Raw genomic sequence first — 25895 nt, 5'->3', positions numbered from 1 at the left:
TAAGAGTCTCGTCTGGTGGCGACCCCGCCACAGTGAGTCCACTTCCTGTCCTCCCAGAGACGAGCTCTGAGCCGTCCAACAAAGACCCAGGGAACGCATGACTGAGTGTCAGACATCCACACACACACTGACAAACAAACACACACACACACACATACACACACACACACACACACACACACACACACACACACACACACACACACACACACACACATGGCTGAATAGCTTGACCCAGATAAGGGAGCCTGGATGAATACTTCTCCGTGTCACTGAGCGTTTCTCTGGTTTGCAGCCTGAATCGTCTCCTCCTCCTCCTCCTATCTCCTTTCCTCCATTCGCATCCCCTCTCTGTCTCTTCCTCCTCCTCCTCCTCTAGTCCTCCTCCTATCTCCTCTCCTCCATTCGCATCCCCTCTCTGTCTCCTCCTCCTCCTCCTCCTGTCTTTCCTCCTCTCTCCTCTCCTCCTCCTCTCTTTCCTCCTCTCTCTCCTCTCCTCCTCCTCTCCCTCCTCCTCTCCCCCTCCTCTCTTTTCCTCCTCCTCCTCTCCCTCCTCTCTCCTCCTCCTCCCCCTCCTCTCCCCCTCCTCTCTTTTCCTCCTCCTCCTCTCCCTCCTCTCTCCTCCTCCTCCCCCTCCTCTCTCCTCCTCCTCCCCCTCCTCTCTCCTCCTCGCCTCTCCTCCTCTAGTCCTCCTCCTCCTCTTTCCTCCTCTCCCCCTCCTCTCTCCTCCTCTCCTTTCCTCCTCCTCCTCTCTCCTCCTCTCCTTTCCTCCTCCTCCTCTAGTCCTCCTCCTCCTCTCTCCTCCTCTCCTCCTCGCCTCTCCTCCTCTCCTCCTCCTCGCCTCTCCCCTCAGTGTGAGCTCAGCTCATTATGACAGAACCCTGGACTCTCCAACTGAACAAATCTTCTCACATGGCTCTTCTTTAAAGCCGGTCTTATTTTAATTTGAATAATAAAACATCCATGGTCTCAAGCTCATAAAGGTTACCATGACTACTGGGATAAAAGTGAGGTGGTAGATAAACTGAAAGCGCCTCATATACTTAGTGGCAGGTTCAACCACCGTATTAACAGCCTCTACACAGCCGTCTTCTCTGATATGGCTCTGAGGCCCCCTCCACATCGGCAAAAACGGTCTTTTCCCCTCCGTTTTCCTTAGATTCGTTTCAGGAATTTCTCTGTAAAGACGGTCCGATGCAAAAACACATCTAGCTGTTGAAACGCTGTAGTACATATTCAAGGCCATTGTGTGGCGCTGGTTCTCAACCAAAAAATGAAGAAGACGAGGCAGAGCATGTGCAAACATACAGTCGAGGAGGTGAAAGCAGTTGTTAAACCTTGTAGATTGAGCAGAAAATCTATTTTATAATTTACAGTTAGTATTTCAAGGGGCTATATTTAAAGCTACAAAAATAATACAAATCAAATCAAACAAAACAATTAAACGGAACTCTAATGGGTGCCCCGCTGGTGGAGGGGCGATGAAGTCATCGTTTGCGTATCAGGCGTCCAAACGAATCCGAACACGATAAAGCATAGGGCCATTTTTTACTTATCTACCCTGGGACCTGGTTTCAAAAAAGTGTGTTTTAGGGCACTGAAAACACCGGATCCGTCTGGACGGTCGGCCCAAACACAAGGCCGTCCAGATGGTCTAAGACTTATGCGTTTTCACAAAAAATCGTTTCTGGGTTTCACGGACATCCTCCGAAATACCAACATTAATAATGAAAAACATAGTTCTGTTTCTGTGACTGTTGAACATCATCATTATCATCAAAGTCCTTCTAGAAGAGACAAGGCATCCTGGCAGCGCGGTAGCGTGGCAGCGCGGTAGCGTGGCAGCGCGGTAGCGTGGCAGCGCGGTAGCGTGGCAGCGTAGCAGCACGGTAGCCTGGAAGCGTAGCAGCGCTGTAGCGTGGTAGCGCGGCAGCACGGTAGCATAACAGCGTGGTAGCGTAGCAGCATGGTAGCGCGGCTTGCTGAGCTGCTCTGGCTAGCGATGCTCAGAGCGGCGGCAGGGGGAGGCTGCAGTCGCCACCAGGGTGCTGCTGTCCTCTGGTGACTCTGGAGACCGCCTCTCTCTCTCGCACCAACGCTCCGGGCAGAGGGGACAGATACTTCCTGATGGACCAATGAGAGGCCGGTATCAGAGGGCTGAACCTCCGGGGTAACAGAGTACATGGCAACACATCCAAGAGAGATCGGCCTCCTCCGCTGCCATGCGCCCTGCAGCCAGGCACTAACCAAACCCTCACCCTACAGGAGGCTGACAGAGGCGGGAAGTAGAGCGGAACGAGACGGACACCATGAGGCTGGACACGTGGGAGGGGGGAGCAGGAGCGCCCCAGACTGTAGCTCTAGAGAGACCAGCTACAATGGGTAGCTCTAGAGAGACCAGCGACAGTGTGTAGCACTAGAGAGAGTAGCTCTAGAGAAACCGGCTACAGACTGTCGCTGGTCTCTCTAGAGCTACAGTCTGTAACTACAGAGAGACCAGCTACAGTCTGTGGCTCTAGAGAGACCAGCTACAGTCTGTAGAGAGACCAGCTACAGTCTGTAGCTCTAGAGAGAGTAAATCCAGAGAGACCAGCTAGAGTCTGTAGCTCTAGACTCTAGAGCTACAGACTCTAGCTGGTCTCTCTGGATTTACTCTCTCTAGAGCTACAGACTGTAGCTGGTCTCTCTAGAGCTACTCTCTCTAGAGTCTAGAGAGAGTAGCTCTAGAGACCAGCTACAGTCTGTAGCTCTAGAGAGACCAGTTACAGTCTGTAGCTGTAGAGAGACCAGCTAGGGTCTGTAGCTCTAGAAAGGCCAGCTACAGTCCGTAGATGAGTCTAGAGAGAGTAGTTCTGGATAGACCAGCTACAGTCCGTAGCTGAGTTTAGAGAGAGTAGCTCTAGGACGGTCCCTGTGAGACCAGATAGGCTGGCCCTGATTGGCTGGCCCTGATTGGCTGGCCCTGATTGACCTGCCCTGATTGGCTGATAGGATCTCAAGCATCAACTCCACAGAGGGGGACAACATGCCCTTTTATGGGACGTGTTTGGGGGGAGGGGGGGGGATGGGTAGCGGTGGACTCTCAGCAACACACTGACCCCCTCTTTACACCACCACCACCACCTCCCCTGCTCCTCCTCCTCCTGCATATTGTAGAGCAGATTCTGGTCCTAGTGGTGGTCTGTCTCCTCTGGGTAATTAGACACCATGAAAACCTGAAGACTGCCCTGGAGCAGAATAGAACCGGATGAGGTCCTGGTAGTCCTGGTAGTCTTGGACGTGGTCCTGGTCCTGTTAGTCCTGCTGGTCCGAGTAGTCCTGGATGTGGTCCCGGTCCCGGTCCTGAAAGTGCTGGATGTGGTCCTGGATGTGGTCCTGGAGGTGGTCCTGGAGGTGGTCCTGGAGGTGGTCCTGGTCCTGGTAGGCCTGGTCCTGGTAGGCCTGTAGTCCTGTAGGTGCTCCTGGGCAGCAGATGGCTGAGGAGCTTATCAGCTGATCAGCCTGATCCCTCTGACGCGGTGAGGGAACATCTCACCATCCATTGGCTCATTAAATGCAACCTGCGGTGTCTAAGTAGCCTAACAGCATGTTAGTGTGTAGCGCCTGCGCCATGCACATGTCCGTCATGTCGGAACACACCCCCCAAAATACCGGGGAAGGTCGCCCTCCGTCCCGGTAAGGTACCGGGGAGGGTCGCCCCCCGGTACTCGGACCCGGAGAGTCCGCTACGCGGCGCCCAACACAGCGTGATGACCGAAAAGCCACCGAGAACGACTGAACGGAGGATTAGTAATATTAGTATTATTAGTTTTAATTTATCAATATTATTATTATAGGATGGATTTGTATCTCCATGTGTTGGAGAGCGACGGTCCAGGACCTTCAGATCATCCAACCCCGACTCCCACTAACAATCACAACTTCACCAGAGCGTCGCTGGAGGACGGGTCCGCTAGATCAGCTGTCCATCAGCTATTGATCAACTATCGATCAGCTGTCGATCAGATATCGATCAGTTGTCGATCAGTTATCGATCAGCTATGGATCAGCTATGGATCAGCTATGGATCAGCTGTCGATCTCGTGGGTTCGACCAGTGGGGTCTCGCCTACCTTGGGGGAAGGGGTTTGGCTGGACCACGCACAGGAAGGCGTGCACCAGGCTGAAGAGGATCCCGATAGGTCCCGGCTCGTAGTGGGCCAGGGTCTCGTAGACCCCCGCCGGGACGGAACCGAAGTCCAGCCTCTCCCGGGGGGGTCTCCCGGGCGGCGGGGGTCTCCCGGGCGGCGGGGTTATCCCGGGGTCCGGCTGCAGCTCACATGAGACGAGGTGTCCGACCAGGAGCAGCAGTAGGCCGGACCTCCACATCGCGTCCCTCCGATCCCTCGACAACACCGGGAGATCACCGGGGAGAACACCGGGGAGAAGTCCGGGACGAACCGGGAGAGCGACAAGGAGCGAGCGGCTCGGATCCACTGACACGCGCTTCTGGACGGCGGGGCGGGGAGAGGGGGGAGATCTGGGGGAGAGGGGGAGGTTAGGGCAGGGGGTCGGGGTGAGAGGTCAGCAGAGTCATGATTCCAGCGGTCTTCGCTCCGTCCATCAGCTCAGCTCGAGACGCTCTGGCTCTGGCGCGCCTCCGCTGCGATACTAGAGGAGGCGCGCACGGCTGGATGCAAGGCGCGTGTCCGTCGGGGAAAGTGTGGTCGTGAGGCGCCCCTCGTGGCGGGAAAGAACCAACGCCCTTTGACGGTATCGCAGCCCCGGTGAAGAACAGATCACTCAGCATCCTGTGTAGTGTGTATTGTGTACTCCCTGTACAGTTTGTAGTATGTAGTCCTGTGTAGTGTGTAGTCCCTGTGTAGTGTGTAGTCCCTGTGTAGTGTGTAGTGTGTACTCCCTGTACAGTTTGTAGTGTATAGTCCCTGTGTAGTGTGTAGTCCCTGTACAGTTTGTAGTGTGTAGTCCCTGTGTAGTGTTTAGTCCCTGTGTAGTGTGTAGTCCCTGTGTATTGTGTAGTGTGTAGTCCCTGTGTAGTGTGTACTCCCTGTACAGTTTGTAGTGTGTAGTCCTGAGTAGTGTGTAGTGTGTAGTGCCTGTGGTGTCACTCGTCGTTCCATTTCCTCATAACCGAGGCCAATTGGAACTAACAATTGATGTGATTTTAGGTTATATTTTAGATATATTAAATCCCTCTAGTCAATGTTTTATTGGTGTTATTGTCTTATCGTTATAATTGTAGTTATTGTAGGTAGGTCGTGTCCCTTCAATAATAATCAAGTCCAGAGAGGGGAGACATGTGACCGTCTGAGACGCTAAGGAGCTTAGACTAAGACCAGGAGAGTCCCTGTAGACACACTGACTACACACTACACAGGACTGGGTTCCCATGGATCGAACTGTAGGCCTACTGCAGCTCACAGATAACAGACTGTAGGCCTACTGCACCTCACGGATAACAGTCCCACTGCACCTCAGAAACAGGCCATAGACCTACTGCACCTCACAGAACAGACTGCCGGCCTACTGCACCTCACAGACAACAGGCTGTAGGCCTACTGCACCTCACAGAACAGACTGCATGCATACTGCACCTCACAGACAACAGGCTGTAGGCCTACTGCACCTCAGAGACAGGCTGTAGGCTTACTGCACCTCACAGACAGCAGACTGTAGGCCTACTGCACCTCAGACAGACTGTAGGCCTACTGCACCTCACAGACAACAGGCTGTACGTCTACTATACCTTCCCCAAGAGCGGTTGGCAGGCAACCCAGTAGGCCTTCCAGGTCTATCCAATAGGTTCTGCAGAGCTCAGAACACAAGAAATACCCTCAGAAAACAAGTCATAGAATCTGCTTTTATTAATTCAAATTAGTGCATTTGACACGATATAAAAACAATAAATTACAGTCGCAGCAGCAGAAATAACGAGGGCAGTGTACCGATCAGGAATATATATAATATCTGTATCTATAGATAGATAAAACTATTTATCTATCTCTATCTGGATCCATCACCTCAAGGTCCCACCCCTCCTGTAGAACTCTTCTGATTGGTTAGATCAGGTTCTGATTGGTCCGATCCGTTTCTGATTGGTTAGATCCGGTTCAAAAGCAGTTCCCAACTTAAGGATTATTATAATCACAACTCAGAAATACATCTTCATTAGGCTTCAATGGAAGTAATTATTAAAAAAGAATCCCAAAAATAAAAACACCAGAATTCGCTGTTTATAAATCCTCCACAAAGTGACCAAGATCACCATGGCAACAAGAACTCAGAAGGTAAGTCATGGCAACAGAACACTTTACCTTCTTGTGAATGAACGCGGTGGTCACCGTAGTGATGCATTACTGCATGGTCCCTCTAAAGTCTCTGGATATAAAACTACTTCCTGTCTGTAGAAAAGTGATCCTGTACTTTGGCACATCGCCCCCTGCTGGACGTCTAGAGTCAAACATGAGGACCTCAGCTGCTCCTCACACACTTCATATCAAAATCACATCTGATCAATAACACTCCAGACATTGCTTTGAAGGGGCCTGGAGAGGAGCCAGGAGAGGGGGTTGAATCAGGCCCTTCATTCAGAGCACCTCCACACAATCAGGCGTCTGGTTTAAGGCGTTTTGGATGAGCCCACTGGAGTCCGTCCACAGCCTGAACGCTCTGAAGAGCTTCCTGTTGAAAAACACGGAGACCAGAGAGTAGTGTTTGGACCCATCGAACCCCGTCGAACCAGCAGGCGGTCCAGGATGAAGATCTGTTCTTCTTGGTTCTTTGTTCCGCCCCCAGAACCAGAGAGGGTCAGACGGTCCCACACCGCGGGCTGGGACTCAGCGGTCTAGTCGATGCGGTTCTGGGCGGTCTAGTCGATGCGGTTCCCACAGATGGTGAAGCGGTCGATTTCCAGCAGGTCCTTCTTGGCCCCTCTGACTCGGAGGTCTGGCCCCGCCTCCTCGCCGGGGAGGGCAGGGTCCTCCGGGGGGGGAGGGGCTGGCGGGGGGGCCGTGTCGCTGGCCAGGCAGGGGTCGGGGGTGGGGTCAGTGCTGGGGTCGGGGTCGGATAGGATGGTGGTGGTGGAGGAGGAGGAGGGAGGGGGGGGCGGGAGGTCAGTCCTCGGGGGAGGCTGGCTGGTCACTGAGGAGGAGGAGCAGGAGGAGGAGAAGGTGGACGTTGCTCTGCAGGAAGTAGCCGAGGTCTTGTCCACACCTGGAGAACCAACACAACGCAGAGCAGAGCATCAGAGTTACATGTCAATCAATCAATCAATCAATCAATCCTCAGTATTTATATACCGCTTTCTTTCTCATATGGCTTCCATCCCGAAGGGATAAAAACTGAGCTCAAAGCGGTCTGTACCTGAAAGTGTTGAAAGAATTTACAGAGTTTCTTACATTTATAGGTAGATCGTTCCATTTAGAAGTCATTGCGTTAAAGATATCTTTACATTTATTTTTTTCGTAAACAATATTAAGATCATCCCTTCCAACTCTTAGTTCTCTAGTAGGGCTATGCATAGAAAAGCTTTCTGCAATATAACATGGACTTTTTCCAGAGACAACATTGAACATTAGCAAACTGAGTTTAAAATCTATCCGATCTTCGATGGGGAGAAAGTCGGCTTTCTTAAGGAACTTGGAGGTGGAGCACTTCTTAGGAACGTCATAGATGAGGCGAACAGCTGCATTTTCAACCTTTTGCAGTTTCTTTAGATGACATTTAGGAGTCAGTGCAAGGAGACTGTTGCAGTAATCAAGTTTCGACAGTATCATGTTGTGTACAAGCTTGATTCTCATGTCAATACTCAGTGAGCGCTTAATCCTTCCTAGATTACGGAGATGGAAGTAACTAGCTCTGCACTTCTCTTGGATGAACTTGATCATGCTGAGTTTTGAGTCCAGTGAGACGCCAAGGGTCTTAGCGACGTCGCAACTGTCGACATCGGAGTTATCAGTACAGTGAAGCTTAGGTCTTCTGAGTTCCGCTTGGATTTAACAAGGATCATTTTTGTCTTATCAGTGTTGATCTTGAGGTAATTTTGTACCATCCACTGTCGTATCTCAAGGAGGCATGCTTCAATATCTTCTTTTGTTTGCTGGCTGCTCTGCATATCAACACTGACATACAGTTGGGTATCGTCTGCGTAGATTTGTATGGAGATGCCATGCTTTTTTGCCAACCTTTCAAGTTCCTTGACATAGAGTATGAATAGTAGGGGACCTAGCAGTGACCCTTGGGGGACTCCAAAGATCAGGTTAAAGATAATACTTGATGCATTCTTTATCTTGACTCTATAGGTTCGCTTCGTCAGGTAGAATACAATCCACTTGATAACATCACCTTTGATGCCGAACTCAGACTTTAGCCTGTCAATCAGGATGTTGTGATAGATGGTGTCGAATGCGGCTGACAGGTCGAGGAGTATGAGGACCGCTGCACCCTTCGCCTGAACCATTCCCATCAGGTCATTTACTACTTTAAGGACTGCAGTTTCGCATGAGTGGTTCTTCTAATATCCAGATTGATAATATCCATGGAGGCTGTCGTCTTCAATGTGGATGTTAATTTGGCTGAGGGCTGCCTTCTCCAGTAACTTTGACAGGAAAGATGTGTTACTTATAGGCCTGTAGTTCTTGAAGGCATCATGGTCGCCGGCTTTGTCCTTGATGACTGGCTTGACAGAAGCTTGTTTTAGATTTTCTGGAAACAGGCTGCTACCGAGAGATTTGTGACACTCAATACATGGCCAGGTTACCTGAGAGGGCGGGGCCAGGTTACCTGAGGGGGCAGGGCCAGGTTACCTGAGGGGGCGGGGCTTGGCTCCTGGTCCGCTTTTCCTGGGGGCGGTCTGGGGGGCGCCGGGCGATCAAACAGCTTGTCCTCCATCTTTGCTCTCTTGACGTAGATGCAGGACTTCCCCAGCAGCACGATGCTGTTCAGCACCTTGAGGGACACCAGGCTGGAGACCACAACACCTCCGATAGTTAGAGGGAGACGCTAAACGCACCCTGGTTAAACACCTTTGGAGAGTAACACATGTTCTGCACATTGACAGATGTTCTGTATGTTTACAGATTTTCTGTACATTGACAGATGTTCTTTACATTGACTGATGTTCTGCATATTTACAGATGGATACAGTAAACCCACTCTGAAAATGCCGACATGTTCAACAGGTAAACACCGTAAAGCGTTTCAGCTCTGTTCCTTCAATTCAGTATTCTCTTTAAAGCAGCAGTAGAAGGTTCTAGAGGGTCCTACGTGGTTCTAGAGGGGGCTACAGGGTCCTACAGGGTCTTACCCGAGGTAGCAGAGGAAGACGCAGCAGTAGGCCAGAGCTCCCTGCACCTTCAGAGAACTCATCACTACCCGGATCAGCTGACAGGACGGAGAACACAGGTCAGCACTGCTCAACACAACACAACTCAAATCAACACAACTCAACACAACAGTAAATGACTAGAAATTAATATCGAGGGTTAGGAAGCTCTATCAGGATTATATTACGTTTGCGATCTCGACCGGTCTTCCTGTCTGTCATCATATATAGGCGGGGCTACATGTGTGATTGACAGGTGAGAGAGTGGTTTCTCACCAGGACAGCGAGCGGGAGCGGGATGAAGCCCATCCTCCGAGCCACGGAGTCGCTGTAGTCTGTGTAGGCCTACACACACACACACACACACACACACACACACACACACACACACACACACACACACACACACACACACACACACACACACACACACACACACACACACACACACACACACACACTGAGATGCAGTACAGTAAGATGAAGATGGTGCAGTGAGGAGGAGGATGGAGGTCACCTACGTTCTTCTGCCGGCTGCTGACCAGTTCAAAGGCCAGACTGGCGCGGTACTCACTGTAGACCTGGAGGTAGAGGAGGAGGAGGAGGATGAGGAGGGGGAGGAGACAGACCAAATTTAAACATGATGGGAAGTGAATATAGCGCAGTGATGGGATCCCTCAGGGCATGGCAGCAGGGGGCGTGGTAGCAGGGGCATGGAATTAAGGGGCGTGGCAGCAAAGGGGGCGTGGCAGTTTGGCAGCATGCAGCGTGGCAGTAGGGGGGTGTGGCAGCAAAGGAGCGTGGCAGTAGGGGGGTGTGGCAGCAAAGGGGCGTGGCAGCAAGGGAAGTGGAAGCAAAGGGGCGTGGCAACAGGGGAAGTGGCAGCAAAGGGGCGTGGCAGCAGGGGGTGTGGCAGTAGGGCGGAGAACGAAGGGGGGGGGGTCTCTCCAGGTGTGTGGGGTCAGACCTGGTCTCTCCAGGTGTGTATGGGGGTCATGTTCTTACGTCGGCGGTGATGTCGTTGAACTTGGTGATGAAGGCGTGCTTGATGATGTCGACGGCAACCTCCGAGGTGATCACCATGACGACGTCGGGACACAGTACCCACAGGTGCTCTGGAGACAACACATTAACGATAGCTTAATTGGAACTTAATTATATAATTACTAATTAGTTATTAAGAACAGATCCATGTCATTAGGGGTCAGGGGTAGCAACGAACAGCTGCTACCTACCATTGTTGCTGCTCTCTCCGCTCAACAAAATAGGACAACACCCTTCTCTTTTTCCTAAACAGTATGTTTCCATTAAAAGAAAAAAGAAGGTGGAGCTACTTTCACTCAAAGGAAGCCTTAACCAAAAAATATGAATGCCAAAGTTATGTATAAATATATATATCTAAATAAGACAGACAGACAGACAGACAGACAGACAGACAGACAGACAGACAGACAGACAGACAGACAGACAGACAGACAGACAGACAGGTGCTCACACCTCATCCTGACATAACAAGATGGTGGCTGTGGATTACACCTGGTCCTTGACCTCTGAGGGTTAGTCCCTAGCTGAGGGGGTCAGTCCCTAGCTGAGGGGGTCAGTCCCTAGCTGAGGGGGTCAGTCCCTAGCTGAGGGGGTCAGTCCCTAGCTGAGGGGGTTAGTCCCTAGCTGAGGGGGTTAGTCCCTGGCTGAGGGGGTCAGTCCCTAGCTGAGGGGGTCAGTCCCTAGCTGAGGGGGGTTAGTCCCTAGCTGAGGGGGGTTAGTCCCGAGCTGAGGGGGTTAGTCCCTGGCTGAGGGGGTCAGTCCCTAGCTGAAGGGGTCAGTCCCTAGCTGAGGGGGGTTAGTCCCTAGCTGAGGGGGTTAGTCCCTGGCTGAGGGGGTCAGTCCCTAGCTGAGGGGGTCAGTCCCTAGCTGAGGGGGGTTAGTCCCTAGCTGAGGGGGTTAGTCCCTAGCTGAGGGGGGTTAGTCCCTAGCTGAGGGGGGTTAGTCCCTAGCTGAGGGGATCAGTCCCTAGCTGAGGGGGGTTAGTCCCTAGCTGAGGGGGGTTAGTCCCTAGCTGAGGGGGGTTAGTCCCTAGCTGAGGGGGGTTAGTCCCTAGCTGAGGGGGTCAGTCCCCGGCTGAGGGGGTTAGTCCCTAGCTGAGGGGGTTAGTCCCTAGCTGAGGGGGTTAGTCCCTAGCTGAGGGGTACCTGGGTTCCAGGAGAACTGCTCCATGTTCCTCAGACAGACGATGATCAGCAGGATGTAGTTGGTGAAGCGTTCCTTGATGTCTATAGAAAGAGGACAGCAGCAGACACAGCGTCACACCAGCGGACCTCTGTCTCCAGAGCCAGCACTGTGGTCACAGGACTTCTCCCTCTCCATGTATATTTATATCTATATATCTACAGTATCTCACCGCTGTTGGACATCTGGAAGAGGTTGTTCTTCTCAAACTTCTTGAAGACGCTCCCTTTGATCTCCACAAACTGAAGCAGGAAACACACATCATCATCATCATCATCGTCATATGGTGTGTGTAACATATCAGTCTCTCTACGTTGACCCCGCCCTCATGGGTGACCCGCCCTGGGATTGACTGATATGCTAATTGTCGTGTTTTTACCTTCATGCGATTGGTCAGCATGATATTTTATTTTTGACTCATTTATCAAAGAGGACAGCAGCAGGGTCAATAAATAAAAGGTAAACCTCTGGTTTATGTTGGCTCCTCCCCTAGAGGGACGGACATAACATAAACATCTGGTATAGGAGTTGTACACAGGGGTTGGTAGTTAGCGTGGGGAACACAAACCCCTATACACAGGGGGTGGTAGTTAGTGAACACTCACGTTGTTTGACATCATGATGGTGAGCAGCGACTTGTTGTGCGAGTTGAAGGCCACGTTGAGTGTGGAGGCCTGGACCATGATGAGGAGGGCATGGAGGACTGAGCGCTCAGGAAGACACCGGGACACACACACACACACACACACACACACACACACACACACACACACACACACACACACACACACACACACACACACACACACACACACACACACACACACACACACACACACACACACACACACACACACTAATCCTTGCTAACACCCTGCTCTCCTTAATCAGGGCTTAATTAATACTAATCCTACCCAACACAATACCCGACACACAACTACTACTGGTCGGGCTTAGGCAGTACAGAGACAGGTCACTATCATCTTGCTCAAGGATGCCTATAGGTAGACTGTACTAAGGGGAGTGAACCCGGGACCTTTAAGCTGGGGGTCAAACCCCTAACCCTCAGCCTAACCCCTAACCCCTAAACCCTAACCCCTTAAAAGAAACCCCTAACCCCCAACCCTTGAGGCCGATATATGCTCTGTTTTAGACGTAACGCGTAAGCACGTAAGATACATAACCCCCCCTTGCGCGGTAAAATATCCCCCCTTACGTGCTTAAGTGCGTCGCCCAAAATTCCTGACTATGCGACTAAAACACTACGGCCCTACGCAGCTCGCAAAGACTGTGATTGGCCAGCTAACCACATCCTTTTCAATGCTTATCAGCTCCAGCTCCCTCAACTGTCTTCGACTCAACCTTAACATCGTTCAGAGTGTGGAAAAAGACCGCTAACCTAAACTTAGCTACTGCTACTCTCGTCGAAAATACTGGAAGTGCATAAATATAAACAAGCCAGCGATTTCCACTTCCACAGATTCGTTCGTTGCTCCCCCTACTGTTCTGGCGGAGAAACCCCTTGCAACACGCGCAATCCTTAAGGAACCTTAAAGGAACCGTAAATCAAAACTTGTCTAAAACAAGTCCCTTGTGTAAATTACGTGCTTACGTCTCTGCGTCTAAAACGACCCTAAATCGGCCTTTACCCTCACCCTAACCCCAACCCATAACCCTTAGCCTAACCCCGCCCCACTGTCCCCAGAGGATACAGACATAGCACACGGCCATGCAGAAGTGTGGGAGGACCCCGATGCTGTCCCTCTTGCGCTCCTTGGGCTCCGTGGCCGTCCAGTAGAGCGCGTCCAGGATGTCCTGACCGAAGGACGAGAAGAGCCGGTCCGCCACCTGGAGACAGGAAGTACAAGGTGAGCTACAGGAAGTACCCAGTGAGCTACAGGAAGTACACGTAGAGCTAGGGGAGGTACATATAGAGCTACAGGTAAGGATGGGGGTTAATGCTATGCTACGTCCAGCATGTTGTAGAGGGCTAGGCTAGGCTAGCTCCAGAATGTTGTAGAGGGCTGGGCTAGGCTACCTCCAGCATGTTGTAGAGGGCTAAGCAGAGGGCTAGGCTAGCTCCAGGAGGTCGTAGTGGGCTAGGCTAGGCTAGCTCCAGCAGGTCGTAGAGGGCTAGGCTAGGCTAGCTCCAGCAGGTCGTAGAGGGCTAGGCTAGGCTAGCTCCAGCAGGTCGTAGAGGGCTAGGCTAGGCTAGCTCCAGCAGGTCGTAGAGGGCTAGGCTAGGCTAGCTCCAGCAGGTCGTAGAGGGCTAGGCTACCTCCAGCATGTTGTAGAGGGCTAAGCAGAGGGCTAGGCTAGCTCCAGGAGGTCGTAGTGGGCTAGGCTAGGCTAGCTCCAGCAGGTCGTAGAGGGCTAGGCTAGGCTAGCTCCAGCAGGTCGTAGAGGGCTAGGCTAGGCTAGCTCCAGCAGGTCGTAGAGGGCTAGGCTACCTCCAGCATGTTGTAGAGGGCTAGGCTAGGCTAGCTCCAGCAGGTCGTAGAGGGCTAGGCTACCTCCAGCATGTTGTAGAGGGCTAGGCTAGGCTAGCTCCAGCAGGTCGTAGAGGGCTAGGCTACCTCCAGCATGTTGTAGAGGGCTAAGCAGAGGGCTAGGCTAGCTCCAGGAGGTCGTAGTGGGCTAGGCTAGGCTAGCTCCAGCAGGTCGTAGAGGGCTAGGCTAGGCTAGCTCCAGCAGGTCGTAGAGGGCTAGGCTAGGCTAGCTCCAGCAGGTCGTAGAGGGCTAGGCTAGGCTAGCTCCAGCAGGTCGTAGAGGGCTAGGCTAGGCTAGCTCCAGCAGGTCGTAGAGGGCTAGGCTACCTCCAGCATGTTGTAGAGGGCTAAGCAGAGGGCTAGGCTAGCTCCAGGAGGTCGTAGTGGGCTAGGCTAGGCTAGCTCCAGCAGGTCGTAGAGGGCTAGGCTAGGCTAGCTCCAGCAGGTCGTAGAGGGCTAGGCTAGGCTAGCTCCAGCAGGTCGTAGAGGGCTAGGCTACCTCCAGCATGTTGTAGAGGGCTAGGCTAGGCTAGCTCCAGCAGGTCGTAGAGGGCTAGGCTACCTCCAGCATGTTGTAGAGGGCTAGGCTAGGCTAGCTCCAGCAGGTCGTAGAGGGCTAGGCTACCTCCAGCATGTTGTAGAGGGCTAGGCTAGGCTAGCTCCAGCAGGTCGTAGAGGGCTAGGCTACCTCCAGCATGTTGTAGAGGGCTAGGCTAGGCTAGCTCCAGCAGGTCGTAGAGGGCTAGGCTACCTCCAGCATGTTGTAGAGGGCTAGGCTACCTCCAGCATGTTGTAGAGGGCTAGGCTAGGCTAGCTCCAGCAGGTCGTAGAGGGCTAGGCTACCTCCAGCATGTTGTAGAGGGCTAGGCTAGGCTAGCTCCAGCAGGTCGTAGAGGGCTAGGCTACCTACAGCATGTTGTAGAGGGCTAGGCTACCTCCAGCATGTTGTAGATGATGTAGAGCTTGATGACAGACTGGCCCCTGATCAGGTGGTACATCATGGCGTAGTCCACACAGGTCATCATGGAGAAGCAGAGCAGAAGGATGAGCCCCTTCAGCACGTCACACACCTGGGCAGGCTGCAGCACGCGGGACCCACTGAGAGAGAGAGAGAGAGAGAGAGAGAGAGAGAGAGAGAGAGAGAGAGAGAGAGAGAGAGAGAGAGAGAGAGAGAGAGAGAGAGAGAGAGAGAGAGAGAGAGAGAGAGAGAGAGAGAGAGAGAGAGAGAGAGAGAGAGAGAGGAGAGAGAGAGAGAGAGAGAGAGACACACACACACACACACACACACACACGTTAATCTACATGCATCGATATGTCCACAGAAGTATATGTAAACAAACCTACCCAATATTGTTTCAGGAATACAATTATAGCATTTGTATAAATAAATACATTCATAAATATCAAAAAATAACCTGACCTTAACCTACATCATGCACCTAACCAAGCATCATGCACCTAACCCTAACCCTACATCATGCACCTAACCCTAACCTAACCCCACATCATGCACCTAACCTAACCCAACATCATGCAGGGCGGGGGCACTGATGTTGTGGTGATATGGGATGGATACCTCTCTCTGTATTTATACATCTCTAGATATAGATATATATCTGAATATCTATAGTGGAAGTTACATCAGTTCAACTTTTTAACTCTAGAACAACAACATCAGAAACACTCCTCTGGTCTCAGGCTCCCCTGGAACCCTGGAACCCATTCCAGACCAACATACCAGCCTACCCATTGGGCCACCTGGTCCACTGAACCAGCACACCTGCAGCTCGTTGACCCTGACCTGCAGCTCGTTGACCTACAGCTCGTTAACCCTGACCTGCAGCTCGTTAACCCTGAGCTGCAGCTCGTTGACCTACAGCTCGTTAACCTTCAGCTCGTTAACCCTAACCTCCAGCTCGTTAACCCTGACCTGCAGCTCGTTAACCCTGAGCTGCAGCTCGTTGACCTACAGCTCATTAACCCTGACCTGCAGCTCGTTAACCCTGAGCTGAAGCTCGTTGACCTACAGCTCGTTAACCTTCAGCTCGTTAACCCTAACCTTCAGCTCGTTAACTCTGACCTGCAGCTCGTTAACCCTAACTTACAGCTTGTTAACTCTGACCTGCAGCTCGTTAACCCTGACCTGCAGCTCGTTGACCTGCAGCTCGTTGACTCTTACCTGCAGCTTGCTGTGTGCAGCTCACCAACCTGTCTTTAAAGATGTCCTCATGTAGTCTGGCTCCTTGAGCAACAGAACCCAGAGCTAACATTTAATATATTCCACAGGCCCTGTCCCTCTAGACTCATCTGGAGGACCTCCATTCCTTCTGAGTCACCGGCATACTTCATGTGTCATGGCATATTATATCGTATATTGTTCCACCCCCTGGTACCGGGCCTGTTACCATGGTAACGTTCCATGTACCATCGAAGCAGGCCTGTTGCCATGGTTATAGTCGCCGCAGAGAGACAGTTTATTTTAATTCTCTCCATCATTCATAATGAATACATTTTGGGATCATTTAAAGCTTAGTGCTGAATGACAGCGCTGACTTTAGTGTCTGGTGTGACGTGAACGCAGGTGAGATGATATGGGGGCGTGGCTGATGACATCATCGGGCATGGGCCAAGGTGGGGTGAGGATGGGCGGGGTGGGACGTCACCGGGGGGACGAGAGATCATACCTGTTTCTCCTGCAGTAGGGACAGGTGTGAGGCCTACAGGGAGAGGTTATCACACACCGTTAGGAAGGGGACCCTGATGGGTTGACATCCTTCCTGGAACTCCCACTCACTGTTCAAAACCAACACCCCCCCCCCCCCCCCCCCCCGGGAACCTGCTCTACCGACAGCTGCTGCTCTGGAGCAGCTCTGTGCTATGGTAGAACCGGACTCTATGCTCCGGGAACCGGTTTAGAGGAATTAGAGATATTTTATATTCTACGGATCAAATAAGGATCAGAATATAAAAATTACACTTTTCCATAGTTTGGGATTTTAGTGTGTGTGTGTGCGCGTGTGCGTGTGCTTGTGCGTGTGCGTGTGTGTGTGTGTACCGGGCTCCGCAGCATGGCAGCGTTACCACTCTCAGCAGGGCCAGCAGCACACGCAGCGGCAGCAGAGTGAAGACGTACAGGAAGGCGTCCAGACACAGGAAGAAGCCGAACACCATCAGCTGCAGGGGTGAGGGGTCACCATCACATCAACATCATTAGGGAGGGTTCACCCCCACAGCAACAACATTAGGGAGGGTTCACCCTCAAATCAACATCATTAGGGGGGGTTCACCCTCACATCATTAGGGGGTTCATCATCACATCATTAGGGGGTTCATCCTCACATCATTAGGGACACCCTTGCATACCACTTGGTTTCTTCACCATGTCCATCTGTCCCTACGTCCGTCTATCAGTATGTCTGTCTGTCTGTCACTACGTCTGTCTGTCACTACGTCTGCCTGTCAGTACGTCTGTCTGCACATGTCTCTAGCAGGTGTCTTTCAGAGCTCACAACACAGGACAGCTCAGAAGAGCCCAACAGACCTCCTGCCCAGGAGGAGGAGATGCCTGTGGAGTAGACCCAGAAGCCATTTGTTTTGAGGATAATGGCTGGCTAGCCGGCTCAGCCAAAACCTAAATGGCTGCTGTAGCCGCCAAATTTTTCATGGCTACAAATGGCTGAAGCTGCCACACTGCATTGTCTATGTTATACTTCGCGAGGTTTTCCCGGCGTTGCTATGGTTACCGGTCTTGCGTGTTCCAACGGTTTATTAGGTTTCTAATAAATCGCTGTCTAATCAATACTACATTCACATTCGGAGTCAAAGCCCTACTATGTGATTGAATTATTACTTGATGCAAATAATTCTAGCTGGCTCAGCCAAAGTTTATCAGATGGTGGCTTATTTTGGCTTATACAATTATTGGCTGGCGGCGCCTGAAATTCGAAATGGCGGCGGCTTCGGGGTCTACTGTGTACGAGGTGCTGGTGGAGGTGGTCTAGGGTGGAGGTGGGGCAGGGTGGAGGTGGGGCAGGGTGGAGGTGGGGCAGGGTGGAGGTGGGGCAGGGTGCTGGTGTAGGATTGAGATTCACCTTCTCCAGCTCCTTGGGGATCCTCATGCAGGTGTAGACCTTCTCTCTGCGCTCTCTGAACTGAGCCTCGTTGTGCTCCAGGAAGTAACCTCTGGTGAGCTCAGCAGACAGGAAGTGGGCGAGGGACGGGTCTGAGACACACACACAGTACACACATTATATACACAAACACACACATGATATATACACACACACACACACACACACACACACACACACACACACACACACACACACACACACACACAGGTCACAGAAGAGCTATTGTCTGTTCAATCCCAGCCTAGAGCTGGGAAACAGAGTGGTTAAACTACTGGACAATTATAACTATATAAACTTATAAAATATATACTCAATATCAAGGAAATATTCTGTCCTCTAACGCATCACACTGACTAATAAAAGGAATTAATTTACAGTCATTTAATGAATTAGTTAGGAACTGCTAGGAACTCTGGGAGGTTACCCGAGATGTCAACAAAACAGACAACAGCTGTTGGGTTCGGCTAACCCTAGAACCAGCAGGTTTAGTGAACGGCATCTCAGCGGACCTCCACGCTGCTCCGTCTTACCCGGGAGAGGCTCGTCTTACCCGGGAGAGGCACGTCTAACCCGGGAGAGGCACGTTTAACCCGGCAGAGGCTCGTCTTACCCGGGCTAGGGAGGCTCGTTGTAGTTACCCGGGAGAGGCTTGTCCAACCCGGGACAGGCTCGACTAACCCGGGTTAGAGAGGCTTCTCTTACCCGGGAGAGCGGGGAGAGGCTAGTCTAACCCAGGAGATGCTCGCCATTACCCTAGTTAAAGAGGCTTCTCTTACCCGGGTTAGAGAGGATTCTCTTACCCGAGAGAAGCTCGTCTAACCCGGGAGAGGCTCGTCTTACCCGGGTCCCTTCGCCGCTCCCTCCGGACGGCGTCCAGGTCGTAGAAGCCGATGTTCTCCGGGAGGCTGGGGGCCACACCGGTCTCACCCGACATGGTGACGTCTTCCCACGGACGTTTCTGTCTCCTCTTCCCGATGTCCGCTTCTCTGGAGCCCAACGAGGCCGCCATCTTACCGCCGCGTCACAACTACGTCATCACTCCGAGGACAACAACATTGCCCCGAATAATAAATAATAATAATAATAATAAATAATCATAATGAGAATAAAGATACTCATCTTACTGAGATGCATGATCACAAACATCAAGAAATCATAGTTAGATTAATTCTTCCAATCCTGGAAGAAATACAGTTTTGAGGATTTTTTTTTTTTTTTTTTTTTTTAACCTTTATTTTTCCAGATAAAACATTAAGAACAGTTTCTTATTTACAATATTGATCTGGTCCAAGAGGCCCCACCAGGAACAAAAGGTACAAACAACAAAAACACAAGCATGACCAATCTAGACAAATACAAAACGGATACACAAATACACAACCTACTGTAGAGGCCATTTTACTCAGTTTAGCCTGAATGTGGGCTGGAATGTGTTCATTAACAAATTGGTTAACTGTAACAAGCTGTAATGTATTTAATTACCGTCATCAATAAGATTGTGTTTGTAATAACGAAATAATTATTATTACCAGATTCACCAGTGCCAATGTTATGGCTTGCGTCATTAGTTCGTTGCAGTTTCTGTGTTCACCACACGATGGCGCCACCGTCCCACCGTCAGAACCCTAATGACCCTAATGTCCTAATGAACCCGAACAGAGGCCAGGGAACCTCATCGAAGGAGCTTGACAGTAAAAAATGAGCCTATTTTACTCGTCGCTCAAAAACATAAAAAATGCAGCACATCACGATGTAGGAAATTAAGTCAGTAGAAGGCCGGGTTTGTAAGGTTTATTAGAACACGTAATGGTAAAGCATACACACCAGACATCTGACATAATCACCTCTGCTATATCCTGTACAAACGTCACACTGGGCTCAACATGTTTGGAAATGGTTGCTTCCTTTCAAATGCACAAATAAATACTCATTATTCTCCAATGTAGAAAGACATCGTCCATCTTCAGACCAGAGACCACATTCAGACCAGAGTCAACCTCAGACCAGAGACCACCTCAGACCAGAGTCCAACTTCAGACCAGAGTCAACCTCAGACCAGAGACCACCTCAGACCAGAGTCCACCTTCAGACCACAGTCAACCTCAGACCAGAGACCACTTCAGACCAAAGTCCAGTTCAGACCAGAGTCCACCAGAAGAAGGACCAGATGGAGAACCAAGAAAACAAAGAGGGATTCAAACCTTTCTGAAGCTCTGGGTTGCATCTCTGCCAGCGGCGACCTATCCGGAGACCAGCCAGTAGACCGGTCTACCAGGGTGGGACTGGTCCTAGTGGGATCCAGTAGACTGGTCTACCAGAGGGCTTTGGTACTGGTATACCAGGGTCCTCTGATACTGCTGGTCTACCAGTTGGCTTTGGTACTGGTCCAAGTGGGATCCAGTAGATTGGTCTACCAGAGGGCTTTGGTACTGGTCCTAGTGGGATCCAGTAGATTGGTCTACCAGGGGAGATTGGTACTGGTCCAACTGGGATCCAGTAGACTCGTCAACCAGGGGGCTTTGGTACTGGTATACCAGGGTCCTCTGATACTGCTGGTCTACCAGGGGGCTTTGGTACTGGTCCAACTGGGATTCAGTAGACTGGTCTACCAGGGGGCTTTGGTACTGGTCTGGCTATGGGTTAAGATGGGACAGATGTTTTGGCAGATGCTGCTCTAGCCTATAGAAATGAGAAGAAAGGCCAGTGGTGAAGAACCACCACTGGCCCGACGACCACGGTGTCTGGGGGAGTCAGGAGAACCTCCTCTATATAGACAGGAGAACCCCCTCTATATATAGACAGGAGAACCCCCTCTATATATAGACAGGAGAACCTCCTCTATATAGACAGGAGAACCTCCTCTATATAGACAGGAGAACCTCCTCTATATAGACAGGAGAACCTCCTCTATGTAGACAGGAGAACCCCCTCTATATATAGACAGGAGAACCTCCTCTATATAGACAGGAGAACCTCCTCTATATAGACAGGAGAACCTCCTCTATATAGTTAGGAGAACATCCTTTATGTAGTCAGGAGAACCTCCTCCATGTAGAGACAGGAGAACCTCCTCTATGTAGACAGGAGAACCTCCTCTATGTAGTCAGGAGAACCTCCTCTATACAGACAGGAGAACCCCCTCTATGTAGACAGGAGAACCTCCTCCATGTAGAGACAGGAGAACCTCCTCTATATAGACAGGAGAACCCCCTCATGTAGTCACGAGAACCTCCTCTATATACAGAGCTACTTATCTCTCCTAAACACTACCAGACACACAGATGGATGCGCCTTGAAAAATGTCACATATAAACCCAAAACACTTTTATAAAATCATGCAGGAACCGTTGTAGAGCCTCAGCTGGTTGAAGATACTGGAGCAAGGATCACGTTCAGAAGATCAAGTTCATAAGAGCCTGTTCATGTTCAGAAGATCTCGTTCAGGAGATATCATTCAGAAGACCTTGTTCAGGAGATCATGTTCATGTTCAGAAGATCTCATTCAGGAGATCATGTTCATGTTCATAAGATCTTGTTCAGAAGAACTCTTTCAGGAGGTACGGCCCAGGAGAATTCTTTCAGGAGGTACGGTCATGTTCTGGGAAGTCAACATGGAGGACTCAGTGTCTCGCTGGTGTGGAGAATTACAACATGGTGCCACAGATCAGAAAAATAAGCAAAATACCAACTGACTATAAACACAATTCAAGATCTGCTTGAATTCACAACATGGGCGATAAAACACCAGCTTCTGTGGAGCGGAGGTCCAGAGACGGGAACAGAGACAGGCCACTGAGTTTCCAATAAAAATGCAAATGTATTCAACAGGGTCTTAGTCGGCCTGCGATGCAGAAACACAACTCTACTGAAGCCACGCCCCTCAGGGTGGCCATGTGACCTGCAGATCCACCAATCACATGGGCTGGCTTTTCTAGAGTCTCAAAAGTTCCTGGAGGGAAATGTCCAAGAGATTCGTTACAAAACGTTCTGGTTCCACCGGGTAGCTTCACTCAGGAGCAGACAGGAAGTAGTCTCGGGGGGGGGGGGGGGTATTGCTGCCAGCTGATCCTCTGGAGAGGGTCAGACGGACCTCCTCCAACACTAGACTGACCCTCTGATACCAGAGGTTACTGGGAGGGGGCTACTGGGAGGGCTGGGGGCCGGCGGTTTCGGGCTTGGTGTCCTGGGGGGGATGGGCCTTGGAGCCCCAGGGGCTGTTGTTCCCCAGGGCGGGGGAGCCGCTGAAGTCGTCCTCGTCGTCCAGGCCGTTGGACGCGTCGTACTGCGTGTTCTCCAGACGCGTGATCAGACGCTCGTCCTCGTCGCCGAACTCCCCCCCCATCAGGGTGGGCTCGCCCACCACCATCACATCCTGAGGGAGGAGAACAGACCAGTTAGGACCAGTTAGGACAAGTAAGGACCAGTTAGGACCAGATTAGACCAGTTAGGACCAGTAAGGACCTCATAGGACCAGCTAGGTCCAGTTCAGACAAGTTAGGAACATTTAGGACCAGTTCGGACCAGTTAGAACCAGTTCAGACCAATTAGAACCAGTTCAGACCAGTTACAACCAGTTACGACAAGTTAGGACCAGTTAGGAACAGTTAAGCAAGGCAAGGCAACTTTTTTCTAGAGCCCTTTTCATAATCGAGGCAGACTCAAAGTGCTTCCCATAGAAACACTGTCATACAATAAAATAAAATAATAGATGCGTAAAAGAAAACATAGGCAAAGTTAAAAAATGCATTGTACGAACAGTCTCTCTGGCATCAGATCAACAGGCTCTCTGATACCCACGTATCAGAGACTCCAACGCGACCTAAAGGAACTTGCTCCTTTCTCTGGGACTCCAACCCAGACTCTAGGACTCTAACCCAGACAGAACTCGGGTCTCAAACCCTAATCCTTTATTTCTCTGATACTCACGTCGGGACTCCAACCAGCCCTAAAGGAACTTGGTCCTTTCTCTGGGACTCCAACACAGATTCTGGGACTCCAACCCCGATTCTAGGACTCTAACCCAGTCAGAACTCGGGTCTCATACCCTTATCCTTTACTTCACCATACAGCGTATCTCCCACAGAGCTCGGAATACCAACACAAAAAACGTTCTCTCTGGTATCAGATCATGTATCTCTCTCGTATCAGATCAACAGTCTCTCTGGTAGCAGATCATGTATCTCTCTGGTATCCAATCAATATTCTCTGGTATCAGATCATGTATCTCTCTTGTATCAGAACAGCGGTCTTTCTGGAAACAGATCATGTATAGAGTAGCAGTTAAAACACAAACACACAAATGCACATACACACATAATCCTAGGAGATGAAGATGAAGAGGATGGTGGGAGACCCGCCCGCTGTCAATAAACCAACACTCTTATCCTTAATAAGCCAAATTAATTAAGAAGAGCTTTTCAGCTAAATGACTGAATATCCACATTGATTTGTCAATTAGCATAGCTCATTAACTCATTAGCTCGGAGCGTGCTGATTGCTAACAGGCCCATCATCACCATCTGGTCCGGAAGGAGGTCTGCCAGACCCCCACTCCCCTCTCCTCCCACTACCCTCTCAGACCTCCATGCTAACAACCTTCTGCTAACATGCTAACAGCCTGTGGCTAGCCAGGGAATGCCCACGTGCTAATTGATAGCTAATTATAAACGTCTACTGGTCCACACAGCGCAGTGCTGCGTTAGCGGTTTACGGTAAGCGTTAGCCTCGGCAAAACTATGAGGAATCCCACTGTTCTGTCAGTAAACCAAGTGAAATTGTTAAACATTGTTGGAAATATTTTCTCTCTCTCTCTTCCTCTCTCCCTCTCTCCCTCCCCCTCCATCTCTCTCTCTCTGTATTTAAAAAATAAATAAATAAGGATTAGAAAACAAAATTGTTAAATATTATGGGAAATATTTTCTCTCCCTCTCTCCCTCTCCCTCTCTCTCTCTCTCTCTCTCTCTCTCTCTCTCTCTCTCTCTCTCTCTCTCTCTCTCTCTCTCTCTCTCTCTCTCTCTCTCTCTGTTGATTCAGGGGGAACTAGAGCTCTTATATAGATATTATATCCATGCATACTTACTGTCCCTATTGTTCTCAACCGTCCACCATAACTTAACTTTGCTGCTATTTTTTATTCAATTCATACCATTTCCATTCCATCTATTGATTTATATCATACTCTTTACTGTATTTCCTACGTATTTCCTATGAATTTATTTCCTATGGCGTTCCAAGCATTTTTATAATATATAAATATGTTTATCTCTAAATATGAATATATATAAATATATATCCAAATTTGAATACATATATATATATAAATATGAAAATCTCTAAATATGAATAGAAATATATAAAACGGAATATCTCTTAATATGAATATGTATAAATAAGTATATATCTATATTTAAATATGAATATCTCTAAATATAAATATGAATATAAACATCTCTGAATATGATTATATATATAAATATTTATTTTATATATTTAAATATATATATAAATATATATATATATATATATATATATATATGAATATACATCTATCAAGATGAATATATATATATAAATATGAATAGATATAAATTTGAATATAAGTCTGAATATATATGTATATATACATATGAATAAGAAGGAGGATGTTAGTAGAAGTGTCTCTGGGGAACCCTGCACTTCAGCTTAATACCAGTATCCTCTTCCTGTCCGTATGTCCTGTAGGGGGCAATGTTACACAGTAGTGTTAGGGGGCTCCCCTCTCCTCCTCACCCCCTCCACCCCTCCACTCCTCCTCCTCCCCCCCTCGGCCGTGAGGGGGGGGAGGAGGAGGGGAGGAGGGGTAGGAGCCGCTCCTCATTGCTATGGGGCTCACGTAGGCTGCTGTTCCGCCACAAACGAACAACTTCTCAGACAAAGACGCCAACCCAGCAACATATGTAGCGTAGCATGTTGCTAGTACAGCAACATATGTAGCATAGCATGTTGCTAGCGCAGTATGTTGCTAGCGCAGCTCCAGACACGCCTGACATGAAGCATGTGTCCACGGACGTGTGTGCGTGGGTGTTTTTGTGTTGTGTGTGTGTGGGAGGGGTGTGTGCGTGTGTGTATAAATGTGTGTGTGTGTGTGTGTGTGTGTGTGTGTGTGTGTGTGTGTGTGTGTGTGTGTGTGTGTGTGTCTGTGTGTTATTCAGATAGAGATGATAATGAGGGCGGGCTCTGGGCCAAACTGTTTCCTGTTTATGAAGAGTTTATGAGAGAAGGAGAGAGAGAAGGAGAGAGAAAAGGTTAGCGAGAAGGAGAGAAAGAGAGAGAGAAGGAGAGAAGGAAAAAGAGAAGGAGAGAGAGAAGGAGAGAGAGAAGGAGAAAAGGAGAGAGGAGAGAGAGGGAGAGAAAGAGAGAAGGAGAGAGGGAAGGAGAAAAGGAGAGAGGGAAGGGCAGAAGGAGAGAGAGAAGAAGAGAAGGGAAGAGAGAAGGAGAAAGGTATAGAGAGAAGGAGAGATGGAGAGAGAGAAGGAGAGAAGGAGAGATGGAGAGAGAGAGAAGGAGAGAGAAGGAGAGAGAGAAGGAGAGAATGAGAGAGGGAAAAAGAGAAGGAGAGAGAGAGGGAATGAGAGAGGGAAGGAGAGAAGGAGAGGGAGAAGTAGAGAGGGAAGGAGAGAAAGAGAGAGAGAGGGAAGGAGAGATGGAAAACTCCACTTTCGTTAGTGTTATCAGTAAATCGATCAAT

The 25895-nt window shown here is 50.0% G+C and overlaps 3 protein-coding genes across 17 annotated transcripts in view; all 3 read right to left on the bottom strand.

Annotated features, from left to right (window-relative positions):
* The window catches only part of prom1a (prominin 1a), a 33886-nt gene extending 29213 nt beyond the window's left edge, over positions 1-4673 (bottom strand). For 6 of the 11 annotated variants that reach the window (XR_009527679.1, XM_060062403.1, XM_060062408.1 and 3 more), the window contains exon 1: positions 4112-4672. Coding sequence is in view for 10 of the 11 variants with exons in the window: in XM_060062403.1 (XP_059918386.1) it covers positions 4112-4367 (256 nt within the window). In the remaining variant the exon portion in view is untranslated. Of the gene's footprint in view, positions 1-4111 lie in introns of all 11 variants that reach the window. The other 5 variants (XM_060062400.1, XM_060062401.1, XM_060062404.1 and 2 more) reach the window with 2 other exon arrangements.
* A 1172-nt stretch (positions 4674-5845) lies between these two features.
* On the bottom strand, positions 5846-19214 carry tapt1a (transmembrane anterior posterior transformation 1a). Of its 5 annotated transcripts, none has more exons than XM_060062396.1 (15): positions 19010-19213; positions 18128-18258; positions 17092-17210; positions 16721-16753; positions 14972-15134; positions 13260-13395; positions 12153-12250; positions 11720-11789; positions 11511-11591; positions 10327-10436; positions 9843-9902; positions 9598-9666; positions 9304-9380; positions 8804-8961; positions 5846-7211 (listed from the first exon to the last, which is right to left on the bottom strand). In XM_060062396.1, exons 1-15 carry the CDS (start codon positions 19176-19178, stop codon positions 6868-6870), a joined length of 1818 nt encoding a protein of 605 aa, XP_059918379.1. In that variant the 5' UTR covers positions 19179-19213; the 3' UTR covers positions 5846-6867. The 5 variants fall into 5 exon arrangements, 3 of the variants coding, with proteins under 3 accessions (XP_059918379.1, XP_059918380.1, XP_059918381.1); XM_060062398.1 differs by having other exon boundaries at positions 6999-7211; positions 8781-8961; XR_009527678.1 differs by having other exon boundaries at positions 7080-7211; positions 9749-9902.
* Positions 19215-19945: 731 nt separating this feature from the next.
* Positions 19946-25895, bottom strand: part of ldb2a (LIM domain binding 2a) — a 30491-nt gene continuing 24541 nt past the window's right edge. Inside the window, 1 exon segment of the mRNA XM_060063766.1 lies at positions 19946-22541. Coding sequence (XP_059919749.1) covers positions 22311-22541 — 231 coding nt within the window. The 3' untranslated portion in view covers positions 19946-22310.

Source organism: Gadus macrocephalus, chromosome 10 (genome assembly GCF_031168955.1).
Source record: "Gadus macrocephalus chromosome 10, ASM3116895v1".
NCBI lineage: Eukaryota > Metazoa > Chordata > Actinopteri > Gadiformes > Gadidae > Gadus > Gadus macrocephalus.
This window is presented reverse-complemented; position numbering and strand designations above follow the sequence as displayed.

What these genes read in the sequence shown, in the direction of transcription:
- tapt1a (XM_060062396.1), bottom strand. Translation starts at nt 19,178, where the DNA reads ATGGCGGCCTCGTTGGGCTCCAGAGAAGCGGACATCGGGAAGAGGAGA. An exon ending in TCAACGACATCACCGCCGAC is followed by an intron (nt 9,903 to 10,326) that starts GTAAGAACATGA and finishes CTCTACCTCCAG; the next exon opens with GTCTACAGTGAGTACCGCGC. An exon ending in TCAGCAGCCGGCAGAAGAAC is followed by an intron (nt 9,667 to 9,842) that starts GTAGGTGACCTC and finishes GTGTGTGTGTAG; the next exon opens with GCCTACACAGACTACAGCGA.